The sequence below is a fragment of the Pagrus pagrus genome (assembly GCF_965226575.1).
Source record: "Pagrus pagrus genome assembly, contig: HAP1_SCAFFOLD_44, whole genome shotgun sequence".
Classification (NCBI taxonomy): Eukaryota; Metazoa; Chordata; class Actinopteri; order Spariformes; family Sparidae; genus Pagrus; species Pagrus pagrus.
In genome coordinates this window covers 175001-194216 of record NW_028175419.1, presented here as the reverse complement: position 1 = coordinate 194216, position 19216 = coordinate 175001, and the positions used below count along the sequence as shown (strand labels likewise).

Genomic DNA, 19216 nt, shown 5'->3' with positions numbered 1-19216 from the left:
TTATCATTTTTTCATTGTGAATATTAACTGAAGTGTTTTACTTGAGTATGTCTACAGTATTATGCTGTAAAATGGAACTAATGTGCTGTTTTCCACTGAAAAAAACCCCCAGCATTTCACTTAAGAGCCCAACACAATACAGATGCACATTATACAGCATGAAAGTGTTCAAATTCACATAGCTTTATTTTAAATTCTTCATTACCAAGATATCAAACATGACATACTGAGTTTGGTAGATGTGTAATGCAGTGCGAGATAACTGTCTAATGGTATATAAGACGCCAGTTTAAAATATCTGCATACACTAGATTTAAAAGTTTGGCCAATAAAATTGTGGGAGGTTACATTTGGTTGTTTAAAACAAGTAACAGCAGAATAAAACTGGATCTCTTTTTACCATGACAGACTGAGTTGTTTATATACTGCATAGTAAAACCTATATATCCTAAACAATCTCCACAATAGTTCTGCACAAATACCTATTCATGCAAGCAATTACAATTTCATTTGTCTAAGAATCAGAAACAATTTTTTTGAAATCACAGAAACTGTTGAACATCTATTCTATATTGCAGACTGCATGTTATCCTGCAAAGTTTGAGTGAAATGTTACATAGTCAAGCGCAGCCTTGTAAATGTCTCTTCCATTGTCCTGGGAGGGAGTGATAGGATTGATGGCTGCCCTCAGTCCAGCCATAGCCTGTGGCCCCAGAGGGCACTGGATGGGTGGTAGAACTACTCCACCAGCAGCAGCAGCAGCAGCAGGAGCATCTTCTCTCAAACTGTCAGGGTTGAAGTCCAACAAGTGATCTTGCAAATCCTATAAATGGCAAGTAATTTTGTTATAACACTTGCCTTTTGTATACTTCACACATTTGATCTTCAAAGAATTCATTTTAATTTGTTGAGAGTACGAAAATACTGAATATACATTGTCGTTAAAACATTTTTTGACTTCTGATTTGATCTATTTTTGCATTATTTGTCACAATTGTTTCAGATCTTAAAATATGAGACAATGGGTAAACCTGATTAAACATAGCTTGGATTCAACATTTTTGAGGTCTACCTCTAGATTCTCTGGAGCAGCCACAGGATACTGGAGAAATCCAATGGTCCAAAGTTGATTGGGAGTCAGGTTTTGTTCCGTACGCAGAGGATGGTTATCCCACCCAGCTGTAAAAGTGTCTAGGTCCATTTGGAGGCGTGGTACAAATATGTACTGGGCACAGAATAACTGCAGGCTGTTGGAGGGATCAAGCAGGCACTCCTCTTCAAGACCATGAAGTAGCTCATAATATACCCTTGTTACTGCCATCCACACGTCACGCCATAAGCGCTCCACTCTTAAGGAACAAAAATACAAAAAGTGCACCGTATTAATATTAGAATCACAGCCAGGGACACTCAAAATGTAGGTCAGACTTGGTTTCTCCTCTCTGCCTGCTTGGTGAACTGACTGACGCAACTGTCTTGATATGGATGCACTGCTATCCATTTCCTAGGTAACCCAAGGTTGAGATCATCTATATTTTGTTTCATTACAGATAGACTCTCTGTAGAAAGTGTTGCATGTATTGTAACATAATAGATTGCTTCTCTATTTTTCTCTGCAAAACGTTGAATGGGTTGCCAAATATACCCGGGCTGGCCATCCATATACCTGGGTGGCCCGCCCAAGTAAAGTCTATATGTGGGAAACATTGACTTAAGTTAACTTAGGTAAGCATGGTGTCTTGATTTGAACAAAAATCCAAGACTCTTCACGCATGTATAAAGTGGTGAACAATAACCTAATTTGGACACAGTGCATCTCTGTAGGCCTACGAAGGATAAATGCTTCCTGTGAGGATGTATCCTTCAGATTTGGTTTGGTACTGCAGTGTTCACTCTGTATTACTGTTGCAAGTCTCCCCGGCTGGCCGTCAATAAGAATTGACTTGCTCCCAAGAATTTCTATGACAGAAATCATTTTTACATAAATCATTTTTGGTGAAGACTGTTTACAGCGAGTCTGTGGATTATCCAAATTTACTAGGACAGAGATGTTGGTGTTACGGTCTTTGCAATGCAATTCTTTAATGCTTTAGGCATCAAAAAACAAATCATTGGGTTAGGGTTACTTAAAAGAAACACAACTTTGATATTTACCTTTGATTATGCACACTTTTCCCAGATATGTAGCTTGCTCTGCCACAGCCACGAATAGTGAACATGCATTGAGCAATGCCGACATTTTCAACCCCTTGGTCTCCTCTAACTCTAAATTATGACATAAGAAACAGAGATAAAGTCAAATGTTTTCAGTCAATGAATTTTGACAAAAAGACAATCATGCTCTTGCTGTTTTCTTACCTTAATGGAAAGCCAAACTTTTCAACTGAGCTCATGAAGAAGCCAAGTGCTGTTGATGCCTTGTTATTATTCGCAGAACCCAGGTACATTATCTAGAGTATAGTGACAAAATACTTGCGTGAATGTGCCACACTAAATAGAATATGGTAATACTAGGCTCAGCCGCATTGCTTTTTGAAAAAGTGTCAAATGTTTACCTTTCGTGAATAACCATCAATTCCAGCGAAGATAACAATACCATATCTGAAAGGAAAAATAAATTATCAGAAAGTGTATCAACTCTTAAAATTATAATAGCTCTACATACACAAATCATTAAGTGGGTCAATTCAGATTTTCATACAAGGTATTTCCCAGGTTTTCAAGTTTCATGTTAACTTACCATGAACCCATGTAACATTTAGAATCTTTTCCCTACAGAATTGCATGTTTCTTTTCTCACTGTGCAGTTATACTGTCAAAAAAAAGTTATCTTCATGATTCTGCTTTAACCAAATTACAATAAAAAAAATTAGGGTATTCAAAAAGGTTTAATCAGCAAAGATGGGCAGCATCCTCCGGTATATTTTCCACAATATTAAATGGATGGTTTACTAGGGGGGTATACAAGACATCTACCATCACTTTATTAAATAATTTCTTAATTAATTAATTTCACACTGTCCAAAGAGGACTACACATTCACTGGAGACAACTGCAAAGACCTTAAAGAAAAACTGTCAGTATTCAAGATGATGTTCTTGAGATGGTCTCATAGAGTGAAGTCCAATTATTTGTAAAAGCTGCACTTTAGACGGGACATCCCCCTATAATATGATGAAATGAAACTAGCCTCAGTGTGTAAATGACTGTTTTTTCCCTCCTTTATTTCATGTAACAGTTAAACCAATGTTGTACACATAACCATGTTTCATTATGTGTGGCACAGTAGACTTTTTCCTGACTGTATGACATCCTCATCCTGTTTTTTTATGGTAAACTACTGCATTTACTGCCTAACGCTGAATTAAAGAACCTTAAAGAACCATGCTAAAATGATCAAGGCTTCTTCAGGAATGTTCTTAATTTACAGCATGCATGCTGATCCACACAGTGTGGAATGGACTAAGAGTCACTAAGCAACAATCATTAAATAGCTACCCATTCACATGTTGAAATTTTATAGAATGGGGGCACAAACTAACTGTATGTGCAGCTTAATTAATAAACTGTATTACAAAAGTTTGTTTTGTTGTAATACAGCTCCAGCAATCTATAGCCTATGTTGTAATAGCATACAAAATCTACCAGCATCCTTCAAACATGAATAGAACTTATTTGTAAAAGCTCAAGCAAGACTCCCTCTGCAAACAATTTCAACATTTATACATATAAATATATGAACATATTATAACAATATTCTTGTAAAACATAACAAACACACACACACACCTGATAAGTTTGTGGTTTGTGTCCACGTGGACCAGTGAGTGGGGACCCTTGACAGAATATGTTCTTCTAGCAACACAGCCTAAACGTGCCATTCTCTCCAAGATCCCTGCAGAATCCACCCTGTGCATGGATGCTGAAACCTGCTCCCATCTGACTCGGTGTCCCATCGCTTGCAGTTCGCCCTTCATCATTCTATAGCCTATGTGCGGCATCCTCAATTTAACTGAGCGCACAAGATTGTCCAGCTCCATATCTGTGATATTGCTGTATGATCCCGTAACTGATAGTCCATACTCACGCATCCGCCGATATACTGTCCTTTTGCAGACACCCAGGAGCTTAGCTACACAGGGGATGGACAACTGCATGTCGATAAGGTTTTGGAGACATTCTTTAGAAATTGCAAGTTTTGGCTGTCCCCTACCACCCCCCAGAACCTCTACATAGGTGGCAGCTGGATAACTCTCCTCTTGTAAACGAAGAAGTCTTAATAAGTCAGATAAAGCACGAACAACATCTTGAGGCAGCTCTACTACATTGGCAAAAGAGCGTAGAAGTCCCACTTCATGACTTAAAACAAAGTGCAAATAATCCAAATCCACAGGCTTACGTCGCAGAACTTCCTGAAGCCTTCTCAGCATTCTCTCCATGAACTGCCTCACAATCGAAGGTTCCTGTAATTAATATAAAAAAAAAAAAACACTAATGTGATGACACATTTATCAGAGCTCAAGTTGCCATGACAAGCTACTCTACCTTAGATCTGCCATACAGCTATAGAAATGTTGAATTGGCGCACATTTAATTAAATATTAATTACGTTTAAATCAAATAATTTAATGTTAGAAACCCCCCTTTCCACATATGAGCAAATGCAAAACTTTAATTTTGATTTCAAATTAGCTAAGCAGAACTCAGTGCAATTCATGAAATAACAAAAGATGTTATTTAAAGAAACTTGTCATTTCCTTGGATCGTCAGCGCAAAAAGCCAAATATATAAAAGTTAATAGGTAAACATATTTTGATTAACTTACCGTCATCTGTTGGGGTCGCGAATCTGCCATCTCTCTCAACTTCAACAACACCTCCCTTGAACTGAAGTAATATTCCGGGTTTGTGCTTGTCGATTCTGTTGCTCATGTGACTGCACTGGATTCTGCTGTGCTGGGGTGTGATGCTGCTGAATATTTTGCGTTAGCACGTTTATGAGGCCTTGTGCAGCAGCAATAACACTGGCCTCTAACTCCTAAAGAAAAAGAAAAGAGACATCACAGGGCTGGAGAATTAACGCTAACTATCATTAACCACAGATTAGCTAGCCAACACCTAATAACTTAGCATTGGTTTCAGTGGACCGCTGCCAAACCAGCACAACAGCCGTTTAAAGTTAACTTTCACTCGGCCAGGGTCTTTGTGAAAAACACAACGGCAAAACATCACAGGGCTGGAGACTTAACATTAGCTACCATTTACTCAGGGTCCACATTTAACTTTCTGGCTCATCTGTCAGTGGCAGGTAAACTGAGAAAAGCAGAGCTGGTAGTCACAGCTCAGTAAGTTAGCTGCTCAGACTCTCCATGACCGCGCTGGAAACAGAGTCCGCTGGAACATTTTTATCGTCACCAGAAGCAAATTCGCGGCCCTTGTAAGAGTTATTGTGGCATACCTGCGTTGAAGCTGAGCTAGCGGCTCAAAGATGAGACTCTGTATGGTGTGTGTGTGCGTGTGCTGGGGATGTCAGTAGCTTAACTACACAGCCGAAGCCCTGCTGTTTATCATGTCAATGTTAACGTCCCAGGCTATGTTACTGTTAGCCGCTGTTGTGATGTATTATTACTTGGCAGCAACAAGTATTTACCGCCAGGCCGGTGACACATGACATTAATTTATTTTTCTGCCAAAACCGACTTTTAGCCGTGTTCGGCGCTTGGCGGGTGTTTATTTTTGATCCTGCATTAACCACAGGTTAAGTTAGCCAACACGGCTAATGTTAGAAACTTACATGTTCCAGCGGACCTCTACAAAAACAACATAACGGCCGTTAAAAGCTAACCAAACAGGCCAGGTTGCATGTGAATAAACATGTAAATAGCAGAGAAAAAAAACAGACTTACTTGCGGTTTGGAAGTTCCCGGTGGACTGGACATTTTAGCAATGCCACCATGCCAGAGGCTTCGGGCTGATGGCGGGTTGCGCACTTCTTCAGGATGCCGATATGCAAATTATATGCAAACCACGCTCTACTTGCCCCTCCCCTCAGACCCCTCCCTCTCGACGCCAAAACAGTGACAGAAAGTTGAAACTGAAAATCAGTGACACTGAAAAAATACTGACATTGTAAAAAAATCTGTCACTGAAAAAAAAGTGACATGAAGAAAAAATCTCAAGATTGTCATTGAAAAATACAAAAAATCCCAATAAAATAAAATAATAAGATTTTCAGATTTTAATTATTTTAATTAGTTTCCTTTTTCAGTGCCAATACTTGTTTCAATGCCAATACAACTGTTTTCAATACAAATGTTTCAATGCCAATGTTTCCTTTTTCAGTACTGGTTTTGTTTTCAATGCCAATTTTTTTTTTGGATGCCAAATTTTAAAGTCACCGTTCTGGCTCCATACTCTCCTCCCTTGCCCAATATATCCTTGAAGAAGAAGAGAGATATGAACAGTTAAGGTTGACATTACAACACATTACAGGTGTTTGCTGATATGAAATGTAGCTCAACAAAGCCAAAAAACTGCAACTGAGCGCACTGTTATGAATCAGAAAACTGGCATTTATACCTCCAGGGAAGGATTTGTATAGCAATCCACAGGCAGTGCAAGGTTCAATAGTGTACATGCTTTTGAGTTCTTCTTGAAAAGCAGAAGAAAACTTTTGAAGATTCACAACACCTATTGAGAAAAAAACAACACATTAATACATAATTAAAACACAGAAGGAGGCTAGTGAGGGAGGCCACCAAGACACCTATGACTACTCTGAAGGAGTTAAAAGCTTCAGCAGCTGAAATGGGAGAGACTCTGTATACAACAACTGTTGCCCGGGTTCTTCACCAGCCAAAGCTTATGGGAATACTTTTTATAGGCACTGTATATACATTTGCTTACGTTATTGTTACTTACTTTGTAGCCATCTGTAATGTGCTCTCTTCCGGAACCATTTACTTGATACAATGTCCCTAAACGTCTTGCATACAAGTGCAATCTTTGCGATGGCCATCTCCTTCCATGAGGATGACTTCCAGAAACACCTCCACAAGAAGTTCATCAGAAAGCTGTGCAGACAAATTCAAATAAAATTTTAAAAATTACTGCACCAAAACTTTACTTGAGTATTTATCCAAATTAGAACACTGATGTACTTTGTACCTTTTGGCATATATGTGGATGTGTTGGGTTGCACAAAATGTCAGTGAATGATGATGATCGCTTATGACTGGTAATTACTATGCAAGTAAAAATTGTAGTTATCATTGAATAATAAAGTACCTCCTCAAAGTGCGTTGTGTGAGGCCCTCCTGTTGTCTGCACACATTTGGCACCTGGGGCAGTTCCACTTTCCAACCTGCCAAGTCATGGAAAAGGCATTAAGTTTATTTGTGGAAGCTTGAATATGTAACTGCAGCACTTGAACTCTTTCGCGATTAGTTGAAAAACAGTGGTGTGATGATACACCCAGCTCATGACAGAGACACTACATGATTTTGGGTTCACGAGAATGAGACGTTTTTTGAACACTATTTGCAAAGACAACTTCAATGATGAAATATGTGACTGGAAAAATAGTGTTTGCACAAAATGCAAAACAATGCTGATCCATCGTGAAATGTTTTAAATAGTTCTTATCTTGTAATGAACGTCATTTCAGTTCTAGTGTGTGACCTTGTTACTGAACTCCTTTCCATAAATTCAAATGAGAAATTAATAGATAATAATAATAATAATAATAATAATAATAATAATAGTCTCTCAATACTTAAAGTGCAAACACAGACTGACACATTTTTTGTTCAAGCGTGATAAAGACAGCTGGCTACAACTACAACGACAATTTGCGTAAATTGTCGGTCACAGTAGCAACACCATGGTTTAGCATCTGAAGCTCGCAGTCACTCGCAGATGCTTGTAAAACTTCGGCTATGCTATCTGTGGGTGTCTTTGCATAGTGCTCGTGTTAGCCGCAGTGTACGGCACTATTTTGTAGTATTAGTGCTTATAATAGTGCTTACATGTTGTTCCCGTCTTGTCTGTCACCGTGTGCCGCTTATTGCTTCCACCAAGCACTCTAAATGTTGCCAGTTGAACGTCAGACTCCGTTATACGAGCTGCCGCTCTGCATTTGTTCTGTAGCTACTCATATCGCGAGACAGCTTTTAACCTCCACGAAAAATAGTTTAACGATTTTATATCGCGAGATCTCGTGGTACGGGATGATTGTTGATCACTATACTAATTTGTGACATTTGTGATGCTGCAATAATGTCATTGCTTAATGTATTAGAAAATGACATAGACTTTATTTTCTTCAAAATTGCTCTAGGGGCTTCTGTTAGAAATTCAAAATGTTTTTTATTTTGAGATGTGTATTTTTGTGCCATTTTTAGACGTTCGGTTGTTTTAAAAAAATATATTGACACTTTTACACAGTAAATGTTTTTATACAAAAATGGACTACTGTTATCAAATATCCACTTGATTTGACAAATTTGGATGGGTAACGCTACATAAATAGAAGACAGACTTGAAATATTGCCCTATGCTTTACCACTCACCTAACCCTAACCCTAACCCTAACCCTGACTTGCAAATACTGTTTCTAAATGTTAATACATTACCATTCCATCTTGTTCCACAAAAAGGTGGTACTTAGCAGAATACATTCTGCTTCATACCGGCAGATGCTGAACCGCTGTGTTAGCCACTCGATGACTACCTGGAACAATTTTTTATTTTATTTGTCATTGTGGTTTTATTGTCACAATTCATTTAATCCCCCGGGCAAGAAATAATTAACTTTTTATTTGTCTAACTTGGATACAAAAAATTATGTTGTACTTACCTCTGGCAAAATGACCTCAATTAAGTAGGCATCTCTTTCAGCAACAGCCACTTGTTTGGCAACAAGCCCTTCTAACCTGACAATGAGTTCTCCTGTCTGAAATATTGATAATGACAACATTAATATTTGCCTTTATTTTCATATTGTATGCGTTTCATACGTAGAGACACCATGAACTATTTTTTTCATTTGTAAGGTGTTTATTAATATATTAGCATTACATGCATGTATAATCTTTACCTTTATGTCGTCAAAAACAGACAGGTGGTCAGCATAGAATGCTTTCAGTGTTGGGTCTTATCCTGTGTTCCTGAACAGGTACATTCTGTTTGACAGAATGCGACCTGACAGAAGATCTATCTCCAAACACTGAGAATACAAAATAGTTTAATCAGTCCAAATACCTTTAAAAAGCAACATGTCAGGTTTGAAAAAGGATGTCATTATTCTTTCAAACCAAACCCCAAACCCAAAAAGGGAAATCTGTCAGTAATACCTTGATCTCTTTGTCAGTCAAAATGCTGTCTGCCTGGGTGGATTCCACAATATCTTTATCCCTGCAAGAAGTAAAAGCATGAACTATGAGGTCGGCTTGTAATTGCAATATAGCAAAGACATGTATTTGAGAAAATGTTCCTAATTGACTTTTGAGCTGGAGGACAACACTTAAAAACATTGTAATTTCTTTGAAAGTCAGCTTGCTAAAGTACCGTACTACTAGCACAATTTAAAAACATCACTGTTCAACAAATTATGGTCATATTTCATACAGTAATGACAGAACGATAAAATTACAGCAAATTATTTGAGATATTTTATTAGGTTTTTTTTATTTATTTAATTTTTTTTTTTAGGTTATTTAATGGAACATGAGCATGTGTCATATACTTACAGATATGTAGTCATGTCGCGATCACAACCACAATGGAACTCTCTGGTGGTCCAGTCTCCTTGCACACCTGCGCATTCAAAATGTATCCAACCTCCACAGCTTTTACACTCGAGCCAAGAAAAGTTTTTCACTTGACTGTGGAGTGTTCTACAAGACAAATCGAAACAGTCTATCAGCTTATTCGACTATATTTATCTTAAAACTGTAGACACCTTTATTATGCTCTACTTTTGTATCAAACACCTGGCATTAATCATTACACAAATGCTGCGTATTGCTGTTCAATTTCTTTCTTCAATACCTCTTTGAGCCAGTTACCCGCTGAAACACGCAGGCTTGTTTTTCCCAGGCTAAGCAATGACAGTTGGAGTCGCTTGCTTTTTTTTCCTGTTGCTGAATCCTGTCCTCCTCAAATTTTATTTTTTCCAGGTCTTCTTTGGTGAGTGGGAAAGTCTGTGTGAATGACAAAAAATAAAAAAATAAAAACATAAATAACATTACTCTGAATTCTCTTTGAGTAAACATTGGCTTTAAGCGAAAAGTTTAATATATCTGACCTGAACACTCAGGCCTTTTATCATCTCAGCCGCATTGTGTCTTCTTAGAGTTCGACACTGGTTGAGGGAGAGATCGTCATTGCTGACATCTCTGTTTTGGACCTCATTCTCAGCTGCCTTTTTTTGGGATAAAAACATAGTCACAAATGGCATACAAAACAGTTATTTCTTGTTGTCATCCTGTTTGTGTGTTTTACAAATGATGACAGCTCCTACAAAGCTGAAACAGTTTACTTACCGAGCACACAAAGATCCCACAGTTATCATGGTCTCTCAGCCTCCACTGCTTTGGGAATGTGACCTTCCATCCCTTGAGACCTCCGTGGTTTCTGAAGACATTACTTTGATAACAAAACATAAGGGGTCACATTTCTATGACAGTAATTCCCTTGCCTAAATTTTTGAACCACCCTCTGAATTTTGTGTCTTCACTTCTCACCTCAGAAGAGCCATGTCGTCATCTGTCATTGTTGTTTGAATCCTCAAAGAATCGTACAATCTCAATTCTTTGTTTGAGAAGTCTAGTACCTAAGTCATAAAGATACCAGAAGCACATATATCTGCAGTTACATCTTTTGTTTTGTCTTACAGAGAAAAAGTAATGCTTTTGATAGCCACAGTGATAACTTTCTAACCAAGTTATCGGTGCATTTATACATTTATATATTGTCCATCAGTCTCTGTCTTATCACACCATTAAGGCTATACAAAATAACATATCAATTATACAGTACATCATTACAAATGTTCTTACCTAATGTTCTATGACTTTTTTATTGCAGCATGTCCACTGTGTGAGACCTATATTTATATGCTGGACTTGAGTAAATATGATTGTCTTCTTAAAAGATAAAAATGCATATTTACATGTCAAATATGAGCTCAACTACCATGGGGGAATGCAAAACTCCCCTTTAGTAACTGATAAAATGTCTCACATTACACTTATTATTTGTGTTATTTATTAATATAAGTGTTAAACATTTCTTGCATAGTATTTCAAATATAGCATCATATGTTTATTGCATTCTTCATTCTGAATGCATGTTTGGGTGATAACTTTTATACTACTTTGGCTACTGTTTACCTGCTGTTCACTTTAATTCTTGAAGTAAAATTACACACAAATTTAACATGTTGCTAACACTTTGCTGCAGCAAACATGGTCCAAGCATCTCTTTTGAATAATTATAGTGATATACATGTGTTTAACATCATTTTTATGACATGGTTGATGTGCTGTCATGTTGGCCTACCCAAAGGATAAAGTGGTTTCCAGTCTCAGGAGTGCTGTGACCCACAAGCCTTGGCAGAAATATTCGGTCTGCAGTCTAGTGCAGTGGAGACAATAGCGATTTCAGTATTAAATGTCCATGTTAAAAAGACAGATTGTAAAGACATACATCTTTCAAGAATGGCAAACCCACCTTTAAGTGTTTGACAGTTTTGTCCTGGACATGGCCATTTCTTATCCAGTCCCGACTCCACAGAATGTTGTCAAAGTGAGCCAAACTCACAGACTGTGCAGTGGGGATAAAGATTTATAAGTGTTACTGTCTCCTACCTTTACTGAGGATGTTGTGTTTGTTCAGAATTGACAAAAGCATACACACAAGTACTTCATATTACCTTACTGCAGGCCCGTGTAATCTGTGCCACTCTGAAATTGACAGCCTGAATAAAAAAGATGGTGATATCAGTTTTTGCAGGATTTAGCACATAAAAATTGTCACCACACACTTGAGTGCACACTGACATGAGCCACAGCATTTATCTTTAGTCAGACTGCATGTCTGACTGTAAACATATACGTCTTAATAGATTTAATAATGTTAACAGTACTGTCATACTCACATCATCTGTCAGCCACGGCATCGTCCATGAGGTGTCGTCCAGTAAATCCAGAGGGCAAACACTCTTAATGTCTTTTATTGAAATCTGGAACTTTCTCCCGATTTTAGTCAAAACTTGATTTTCGTCCCGAGATCCAGTTAGAAGACTTTTCAAAGTGCTCTACAAACAGCAGTGTTTTCTATTAGCTTATACAATTCATAATCATTATGGAAGTACAAAATGAGAAAAGTTATGTTCACATTGTACGATTTTCAAACTGTTTTTATGTGAAAAACATCAGATGCAGCTACTAACCTTGTCCTCTTCAGATATGCTGTAGTTGCTGGCCTGAAAAGTGATGTCTTGGACCTTGTCTGCTGGAACAGCAATAGGTGGCGGTGGAAGTGGCAGTGTCCCACTGCGGTGGAAGTGGCAGTGTCCCATATATTATTATTTGGTCTTTACACATGTATAAAGGCACTATTCCTTAACAGCGGTGTTATTTATAATGTAAGGGTGTATTGCATGTCCTCGGTTGTTAAATAATGGAAGAGCAATGCAATAGGTTGCATCCTGTGTGCTGTGATCACAGAAATACAGAATTTTAGTTTTTCACTGTCATAGTTGTGCGGGTGGTTCATAGTGTCACAATGTTTTTTATAATACAACTCCTATATTTCTACTCCCATATACTAAACACACCACTTGAGTCTCCAGCTGGTCCAGAATGCTGCAGCACGTGTACTGACAGGAACTAAGAAAAGAGATCATATTACTCCTGTATTGGCCTCTCTGCACTGGCTCCCTGTGAAATCAAGAATAGAGTTTAAAATCCTTCTCCTCACTTACAAAGCTGTTAATGGTCAGGCACCATCATATCTCCAGGAGCTCATACTACCCTATTACCCAACTAGAGCATTGCGCTCCCAGAACGCAAGCTTACTTGTAGTTCCTAAAGTCTCCAAAAGCAGAATGGGAGCCAGAGCCTTCAGTTATCAAGCTCCTCTTCTGTGGAACCATCTTCCTGTTTTGGTCCGGAAGGCAGACACCCTCTCTACCTTTAAGAGTAGACTTAAGACCTTCCTTTTCGATAGAGCTTATAGTTAGGGCTGGCCCAGGCCTGTCTTGGACCAGCTCTTAGTTATGCTGCTATAGGCCTAGTCCGGGGGACAAATGACACACTGAGCTTCTCTCTCCTCCTCTCCTCTCCATCTGTATACATTATGCCTGTATACATGCCCCATCTCTGCATGTCACTGACTTCACTTCTTCCCCGGAGTCCTTGTGCTCTCTAGTCCTACAGGCTCCCATGGATCCTGGCCGCGCCCGGTTCGTGGATCGTGGATGCGCCTACTGCTATGGCCCTGCCTGATTATGGATGCGCCTACTGCCATGGCCCTGCCTGACACCCACCACTACTGTCGCTAATATTAGTCATATCTCTGTTACATACGTTCCACTACTATTATTGTAATGCAATACTACATACTATCCTTACCGTTAACCACTACTACTGTTATCACTAGTAATCACATTTCCATGTGCATTTCATTGTTGTTGCTGTGATGCCTCTTTATGTGCTTTCATTCCTGTCAACCATCCATTATAATTGTATACATCGTGATCTCGTTGATCTGCTCTGTACATGCGACATCTATTGCACGTCTGTCCGTCCTGGGAAAGGGATCCCTTCTCTGTGGCTCTTCCTGAGGTTTCTTCCGCATTTTTTTTTTCCCCTGTTAAAAGGGCTTTTTTTTGGGGCAAGTTTTTCCTCACTCGAATCGAGGGTCGAAGGACAGAGGGTGTCGTCTCTGTACAGATTGTAAAGCCCTCTGAGGCAAACTGTGATTTGTGAATTTGGGCTATACAAATAAAATTTGATTTGATTTGATTTGACCACTGTTGAAAACATGTAAACAAACCTGAAGACCTGAAGACCAGTGTGCCCAGCGGACCCAATGTCAGGGGCACGGATGACAGTTTTCTGATGTCATCAAGGAATTTGTTGTTAATGCAGCAGTTGTGCATCTCCAACAAAATCCTCACTGTCTGCTTGAAATGTACCTCGTTCATTTGGGTGAGCGAGTACCTGGTAGCTGCTAACTCGCGATTCAGCTGTTCTGCTACAGATGAATTTATTTTGGAGCGTAAATTGGGGCACAAGTTCAAACTCCTTAAACTTTCCTCTGGTCTCTTCTGGTGGAAACGGTCGTACAATGCGTACCTCTCAGTGGTTTTGGTAACTGGATGGGGCAGTATCCATCGGTCATCGTTTTTTGTTGGTGGTTGTAAGGGGGAATGTGTACTGAGGTTTTTTACCCAGGCCATTTCAATTTGGAGTTTCTTTTCTGCTGCACTTGCCAAATTGTCTGTGGTTGGTGGACACAATCGCCCTGCTTCGATTGTTCATGTGTCTGGCAACTTGGCCAGACACATCTGAGATATAGCATGTTGGGAATGCTTTAAAACTAAGCAAACCATCAACATGGTCCCTAGCGGACTCAGTCCAGAACAAAAAGTTCAAATAGTAGACCACTCCATGAGGGCAAGAGAAATGCAGTACTCCACCTGTAAATAATAAAAGAAAGCATAAACATAGAAAAAAAGACCAACGACACATAATCATTTTAAAGACATCTCATTTTGAAGTCTAACCTCCAGTCTTTTGCAGCTTCAAGAAAAGCTTTGGGTACACTTCCTTGAAGTTGACGAGCTCCTCCAATCTGTTCACGAGGTCAGTGACAGATCCCTCATCACTGACACCAAGTGCATTACAGGCCTCTTGCAGGTCTTTCTTTAGAGGCTGTGGGTGTTTTGGACAGTAGTAGTTTTTTTGTATTACATTGTTTAGACAATATAAATGACGAAAATAACTACTGACATTTTCAATATAACACACCTTCTTCAATTCAAGCAGGGACAGAATCGTGTCTTCATCCAACTGCTTTGCTGGCACTTTTGAATCTTCTTTTCTTTTTTTCATGCCTTTCTTTGCCTCTGTTTTTGGCAGCATGTCCCCCTTTCTAACATCCTCCCCCATCCAAGGAGCCAATGTTGAGTATGATGTCTTGGTCTCATATGGGTTTCTAGTTGATGTACCTGGGGATATTTTTAAATGATAAAAATAACTTTCATTAACATTAACAACATACTCTATGTAATTTATAGATATGCAGGCCTGTGTACTGCGTGTGATATGTATGTCCAATTATACTGTTTTCCGGTTACTCTGAATAACGTGTTTTTTCTTTAGCTCACTCACAGTCCTGGCTACCTTGACAAAACTTAAAATGCACAATAAGTGACTTTAAATGAGGGAAAACATACAAATCCCCTCAAAGAAATAACAACACAGAAGACAGCACCTTGGTCCCAAAAATAAAATGTAAATCAGTACATGTGCAGTAAGCCAACAGAAAAGTCCTATATTCATTACTACAAAATATGAAATTGGGCTGATTTTAAATGAGCATTTCTAGCAAAAAGTGTACTGGAAGCATTCATGATCGTTGTTGTGGACTGATGGCTGTGATCTGTATGCACTTTTTATATCAAATGAATTATGTGAATAACAGTTTACTCTGGACAGAACTCACTTAAGGGTATACTCCCTCTTGTGGCATAAGCGAGCAACAATGTGGTAAACTTTTATAACAGGTATGTATAGTCCTGTCCAGCTTTGATTATAATTTTGGCCACAGGCAAGTGATGAGAGATCAGTGTGAATTTTCTGTACAGGCCATTCAATTCTTTTGGATGCATACTTAGAAGAAAAATGAGGGTTGTGAGTGATAAAAAAAATTTAGTCTTATTCTACCAAATTCTATTGTATTTTGTGAAAACGCGAGGATATCTCCCTTTTTCAAATTAGATGACAAACCATAATTAAAAGAACACTCTTTTTTCCAGTTTTCGTTTCAGAATAGGCAATTGATTGATATGAAGGTACACAGATAAGCTAATAATTACCTCACAAAAGTTCACTTGTAGCTTATAAAAACAAATCAAAGTTATGCCAAAAGTGTTTTCAATTTTCCGTACAAGAACAATGTAAATCAAATGTTAACAGTTTCTGTTTGACAAACCCATCCCCTTTCCTTGAGCCATTTTTGTCTTGTCATGTAAATGTGGTTATGGGGCCTAGGATAGGAACTTTAAATGTCTAATGCAATAAACTAACCTGATATAAACCCCTCGGCGATCATTTACTGTCTAGCTGTTCCCATGCGCTGTTGATGTTGATGCTGAGGTCTTCTTCTGTGAGAACCTCTGGATCAGGCCTCTTCTAATGTAGAGACTGCAAAAAGTCATCATATTAGCAACAGCAGTGTAGAATGATATAAACAATAGCTGTTATTGATAATTAGCATAATTGCAAACAACACTAAGTTTAGTTAGATGTTCATGTATACACTGCAGGCTCACCTGGTATGTCAAAGGCTACCTTCCAGTTTGCATCTGCGATAACAACTGGAGGGCAGTCCCCACACTGGTAACAACTGAACATGAATCTGAAGTCTGTCAATGACAGAAAGTGGTGAAAAGCTCTTCGAACAGTTTGGTGGTGGAAACGGTTGTCATTGAAGAATGACAGGGTTGACGGCATGCGACCAGGAGCGGTTTTGTTCTGAGAAATGCATAAAAACCTGAGTCAAAAAAATACATCCAATTGCTGTTGTCACACACAACAGTCCTGAGACATAACTTTTCTGTTACCAATAACCTCAACGACTACTTAAAATAGAGAGTTAGTACATTTAATGATGTCATAACACGTAAAGCATTATATAGTGTCTAATTTCAATGAAAAGTAGCTTAAAATAAAGAACAAAGGCCCCTGGCAGTAGTTCATCATTATTTGCATGACAGATGACGTTCAATAAAGATTTTCACTCTAAACATTAACACTTACGGTCAATGCAGAAAGCAGAAGTTCACATAACGGGAGGGTCAGGAAGACACGGTCATTGAAATTGTGGAACCCAGACTTGTAGTCCTGAAAACGCACATGGTTCTTGCATAGGGGACACTGCTTGATGGCCACGGAGATACCTGTAGATCATTTAGGGCCAAATGAAAACAAGATGACAAACAAACACAGATGAAGACTTAATATGTACAGTATGTGTAACATAATGACTGATAGACAGACAGACAGACAGACAGTCAGAAAGGACAGACAGAAACAGATGCATGTTTTTTAAACTATCAACATCACTTGCTTTTTTTAATGTATGTGTAGCCATAAACAGTTGCCTGAGTGGTAATAATGTTGTAGGGCAGTAGATCTGGTGGTGTGGGTCCCGGACAATATGGGCAAGTGGTCTCTTCTGGAAAGAAAACATTGGGGGGATCCTTCTCTTTACTTCTGAGATCCACTGGTAGCTCCTGGAGTGGTGGGATTTTCTTTTTAGTATACAAATAGTTGGTCATTTGACATACATTTCTGTCATTTTCGGCATACGCTGAAATTTCAGCTTCCAACATGTGTATTTCTGTTTCCAGATCGTCTATGTCATTTATCAGGATGTCTGAATTAGGCAGGAGAAGATCTGGGGATTCCTGAAAGATCCACCACATTGCCAGCATGCGGTGGAGACAACAATGTGATTTCCCAGTCCCTCTACACTGGCAGTTCCACTTACCAGACACTGAGTCAAAGGTTACTCTAGTGCGCCCACATTTGCACCAGTTATCCATCTGGCCAGTGTATATAGAGAAGAACACCCATCTTTTGGAGTATCCCATGTCACCATAAAAGAGGGGGTATACTGTGTCCACTACATTTTCTAAGGCAGCTTTATGCATGCTCTCACACTGGTCAGACCACTCCTGTGATATTAATCCCTTGTCTTTCATTGCCTGCAATGACTGGAAGGTCAGGCTGGCAGGTGGGCTACAGTTGTTAGAAAAAAAAAAGCGTCGTAACCGCCATTACGCGTTTTTTCGATGGCACCATTTCTAAAAATGTTGAGGGGCCACAACAATACAACTGACCACCTATTTTAAGGCTTTTATGAAAAAGTGAACGGTTCACCTCAACTTATTGTAACGTATTATAATTCCAACTCGAACACAGCAACTGCAACTTGGCTGTAAACTTCGGTAATGGCTTCACGTAAGCTTGCTTGTAGAATTATGACAAGGTGATTCGGACTTTTTCAGTTAGAGTAATTCCATTGCCAGTCTAGCATACTACTTAAATATTGTAAGGAATACTGTAAAATCATGGAAACCACTTTTTTTTTTCCTTGTGAGAGCTTGTATGCGAGCAAAACTTACCAGCTATGTCTTCAAGTCATCAGGTAAACACTGTCTCTGGTATCAAAGAGTGGTAGACGTACTGACCTCACGCAACACACTTGAACTATGGGTAATGGCTTAGCGCTGATCTACTTTGCTATAGCCTACATAGCCTATGATTCATATCGTTTGTGGTATGACGTAAGGCAATTGATATTGGGGGTTGTATAGAGGCGGTGGATGAGCTGTATACACTACCCAGCAAGCAACTTTCTGTGTAATAAACATGTAATAGCCGTCAATTGCAAACCTGATGACTAGGCTAGAACAAGGCTAAATTTGGGTATGAGGATGTTGATTAAATCTTCACATATAGACCACATTTCACCAGTATTTGCAATACTGGCTTAGATGTGAGAAATTAGAAAAATGAGGATAAGATCTAATTTGCACATTTTAAAGGATAAAAGGTTTGTTTATGGCACAAAAGAAAGAGAAAGTTGCATAAAGCAGCCCCTTTGGATCAGCGGTCTCGTGCTTAGTATTCTCCTGGGCGGGTGGTCACGCTATCTAGTACGCCACTGAGTCGAGAATGGAAAGCATTGTACAATTCTTTCACTCGTGTATTTTGCTTCGCAAGTACGGTCTCTGGCAATAAGTGCTCGTGTTTACAGTGTCTGCGCCTGCGCTTTCCAGCAGGAAGCACAATTGTTGTTTTACATTAATGTATGAAAATACTACCATGATCTCAGGGAAATGTGTGCTGAAGCAGGAGTGGTATATGTAACTATTATATATATATACATACATCTCTAGTTTCTGACACGATTGAGGT

The 19216-nt window shown here is 38.9% G+C and overlaps 1 protein-coding gene and 1 long non-coding RNA gene across 8 annotated transcripts; both read right to left on the bottom strand.

The window, feature by feature from the left end:
• Positions 1-178: 178 nt before the first annotated feature.
• On the bottom strand, positions 179-12596 carry LOC311253780 (uncharacterized protein). 7 transcript variants are annotated; one of them, XM_084384261.1, is made up of 26 exons: positions 12454-12596; positions 12160-12318; positions 11935-11979; positions 11733-11825; positions 11562-11636; positions 10745-10833; positions 10544-10646; positions 10306-10422; positions 10050-10201; positions 9749-9895; positions 9353-9413; positions 9097-9225; positions 8857-8952; positions 8633-8730; positions 7287-7362; positions 6921-7072; positions 6579-6689; positions 5906-6436; positions 4826-5037; positions 3790-4463; positions 2741-2812; positions 2556-2601; positions 2359-2450; positions 2155-2265; positions 1073-1349; positions 179-823 (listed from the first exon to the last, which is right to left on the bottom strand). In XM_084384261.1, the coding sequence occupies exons 1-12, from the start codon at positions 12580-12582 to the stop codon at positions 9154-9156; spliced, it is 1242 nt and encodes a 413-aa protein (XP_084240387.1). In that variant the 5' UTR covers positions 12583-12596; the 3' UTR covers positions 179-823; positions 1073-1349; positions 2155-2265; positions 2359-2450; positions 2556-2601; positions 2741-2812; positions 3790-4463; positions 4826-5037; positions 5906-6436; positions 6579-6689; positions 6921-7072; positions 7287-7362; positions 8633-8730; positions 8857-8952; positions 9097-9153. The 7 variants fall into 7 exon arrangements, with proteins under 7 accessions (XP_084240387.1, XP_084240386.1, XP_084240385.1 ...); XM_084384260.1 differs by having other exon boundaries at positions 2741-4463; XM_084384259.1 differs by having other exon boundaries at positions 2556-2812.
• A 1452-nt stretch (positions 12597-14048) lies between these two features.
• Positions 14049-18027, bottom strand: LOC311253786. The gene is made up of 6 exons (XR_014621903.1): positions 17051-18027; positions 16564-16765; positions 16319-16435; positions 15038-15237; positions 14794-14941; positions 14049-14706 (listed from the first exon to the last, which is right to left on the bottom strand). It is a non-coding gene; the product is annotated as an uncharacterized lncRNA (long non-coding RNA).
• Between the last annotated feature and the right edge of the window lie 1189 nt (positions 18028-19216).

Excerpts from the sequence above, each read along its gene's own strand:
- LOC311253780 (XM_084384257.1), bottom strand. The coding sequence starts at position 4,855 with ATGGCAGATTCGCGACCCCAACAGATGACG. Across the intron at positions 2,602-3,789 it reads ACAAACCACAAACTTATCAG|ATATGGTATTGTTATCTTCG; the intron begins GTGTGTGTGTGT and ends TTTTCCTTTCAG. Across the intron at positions 2,451-2,555 it reads TTGATGGTTATTCACGAAAG|ATAATGTACCTGGGTTCTGC; the intron begins GTAAACATTTGA and ends ACTATACTCTAG.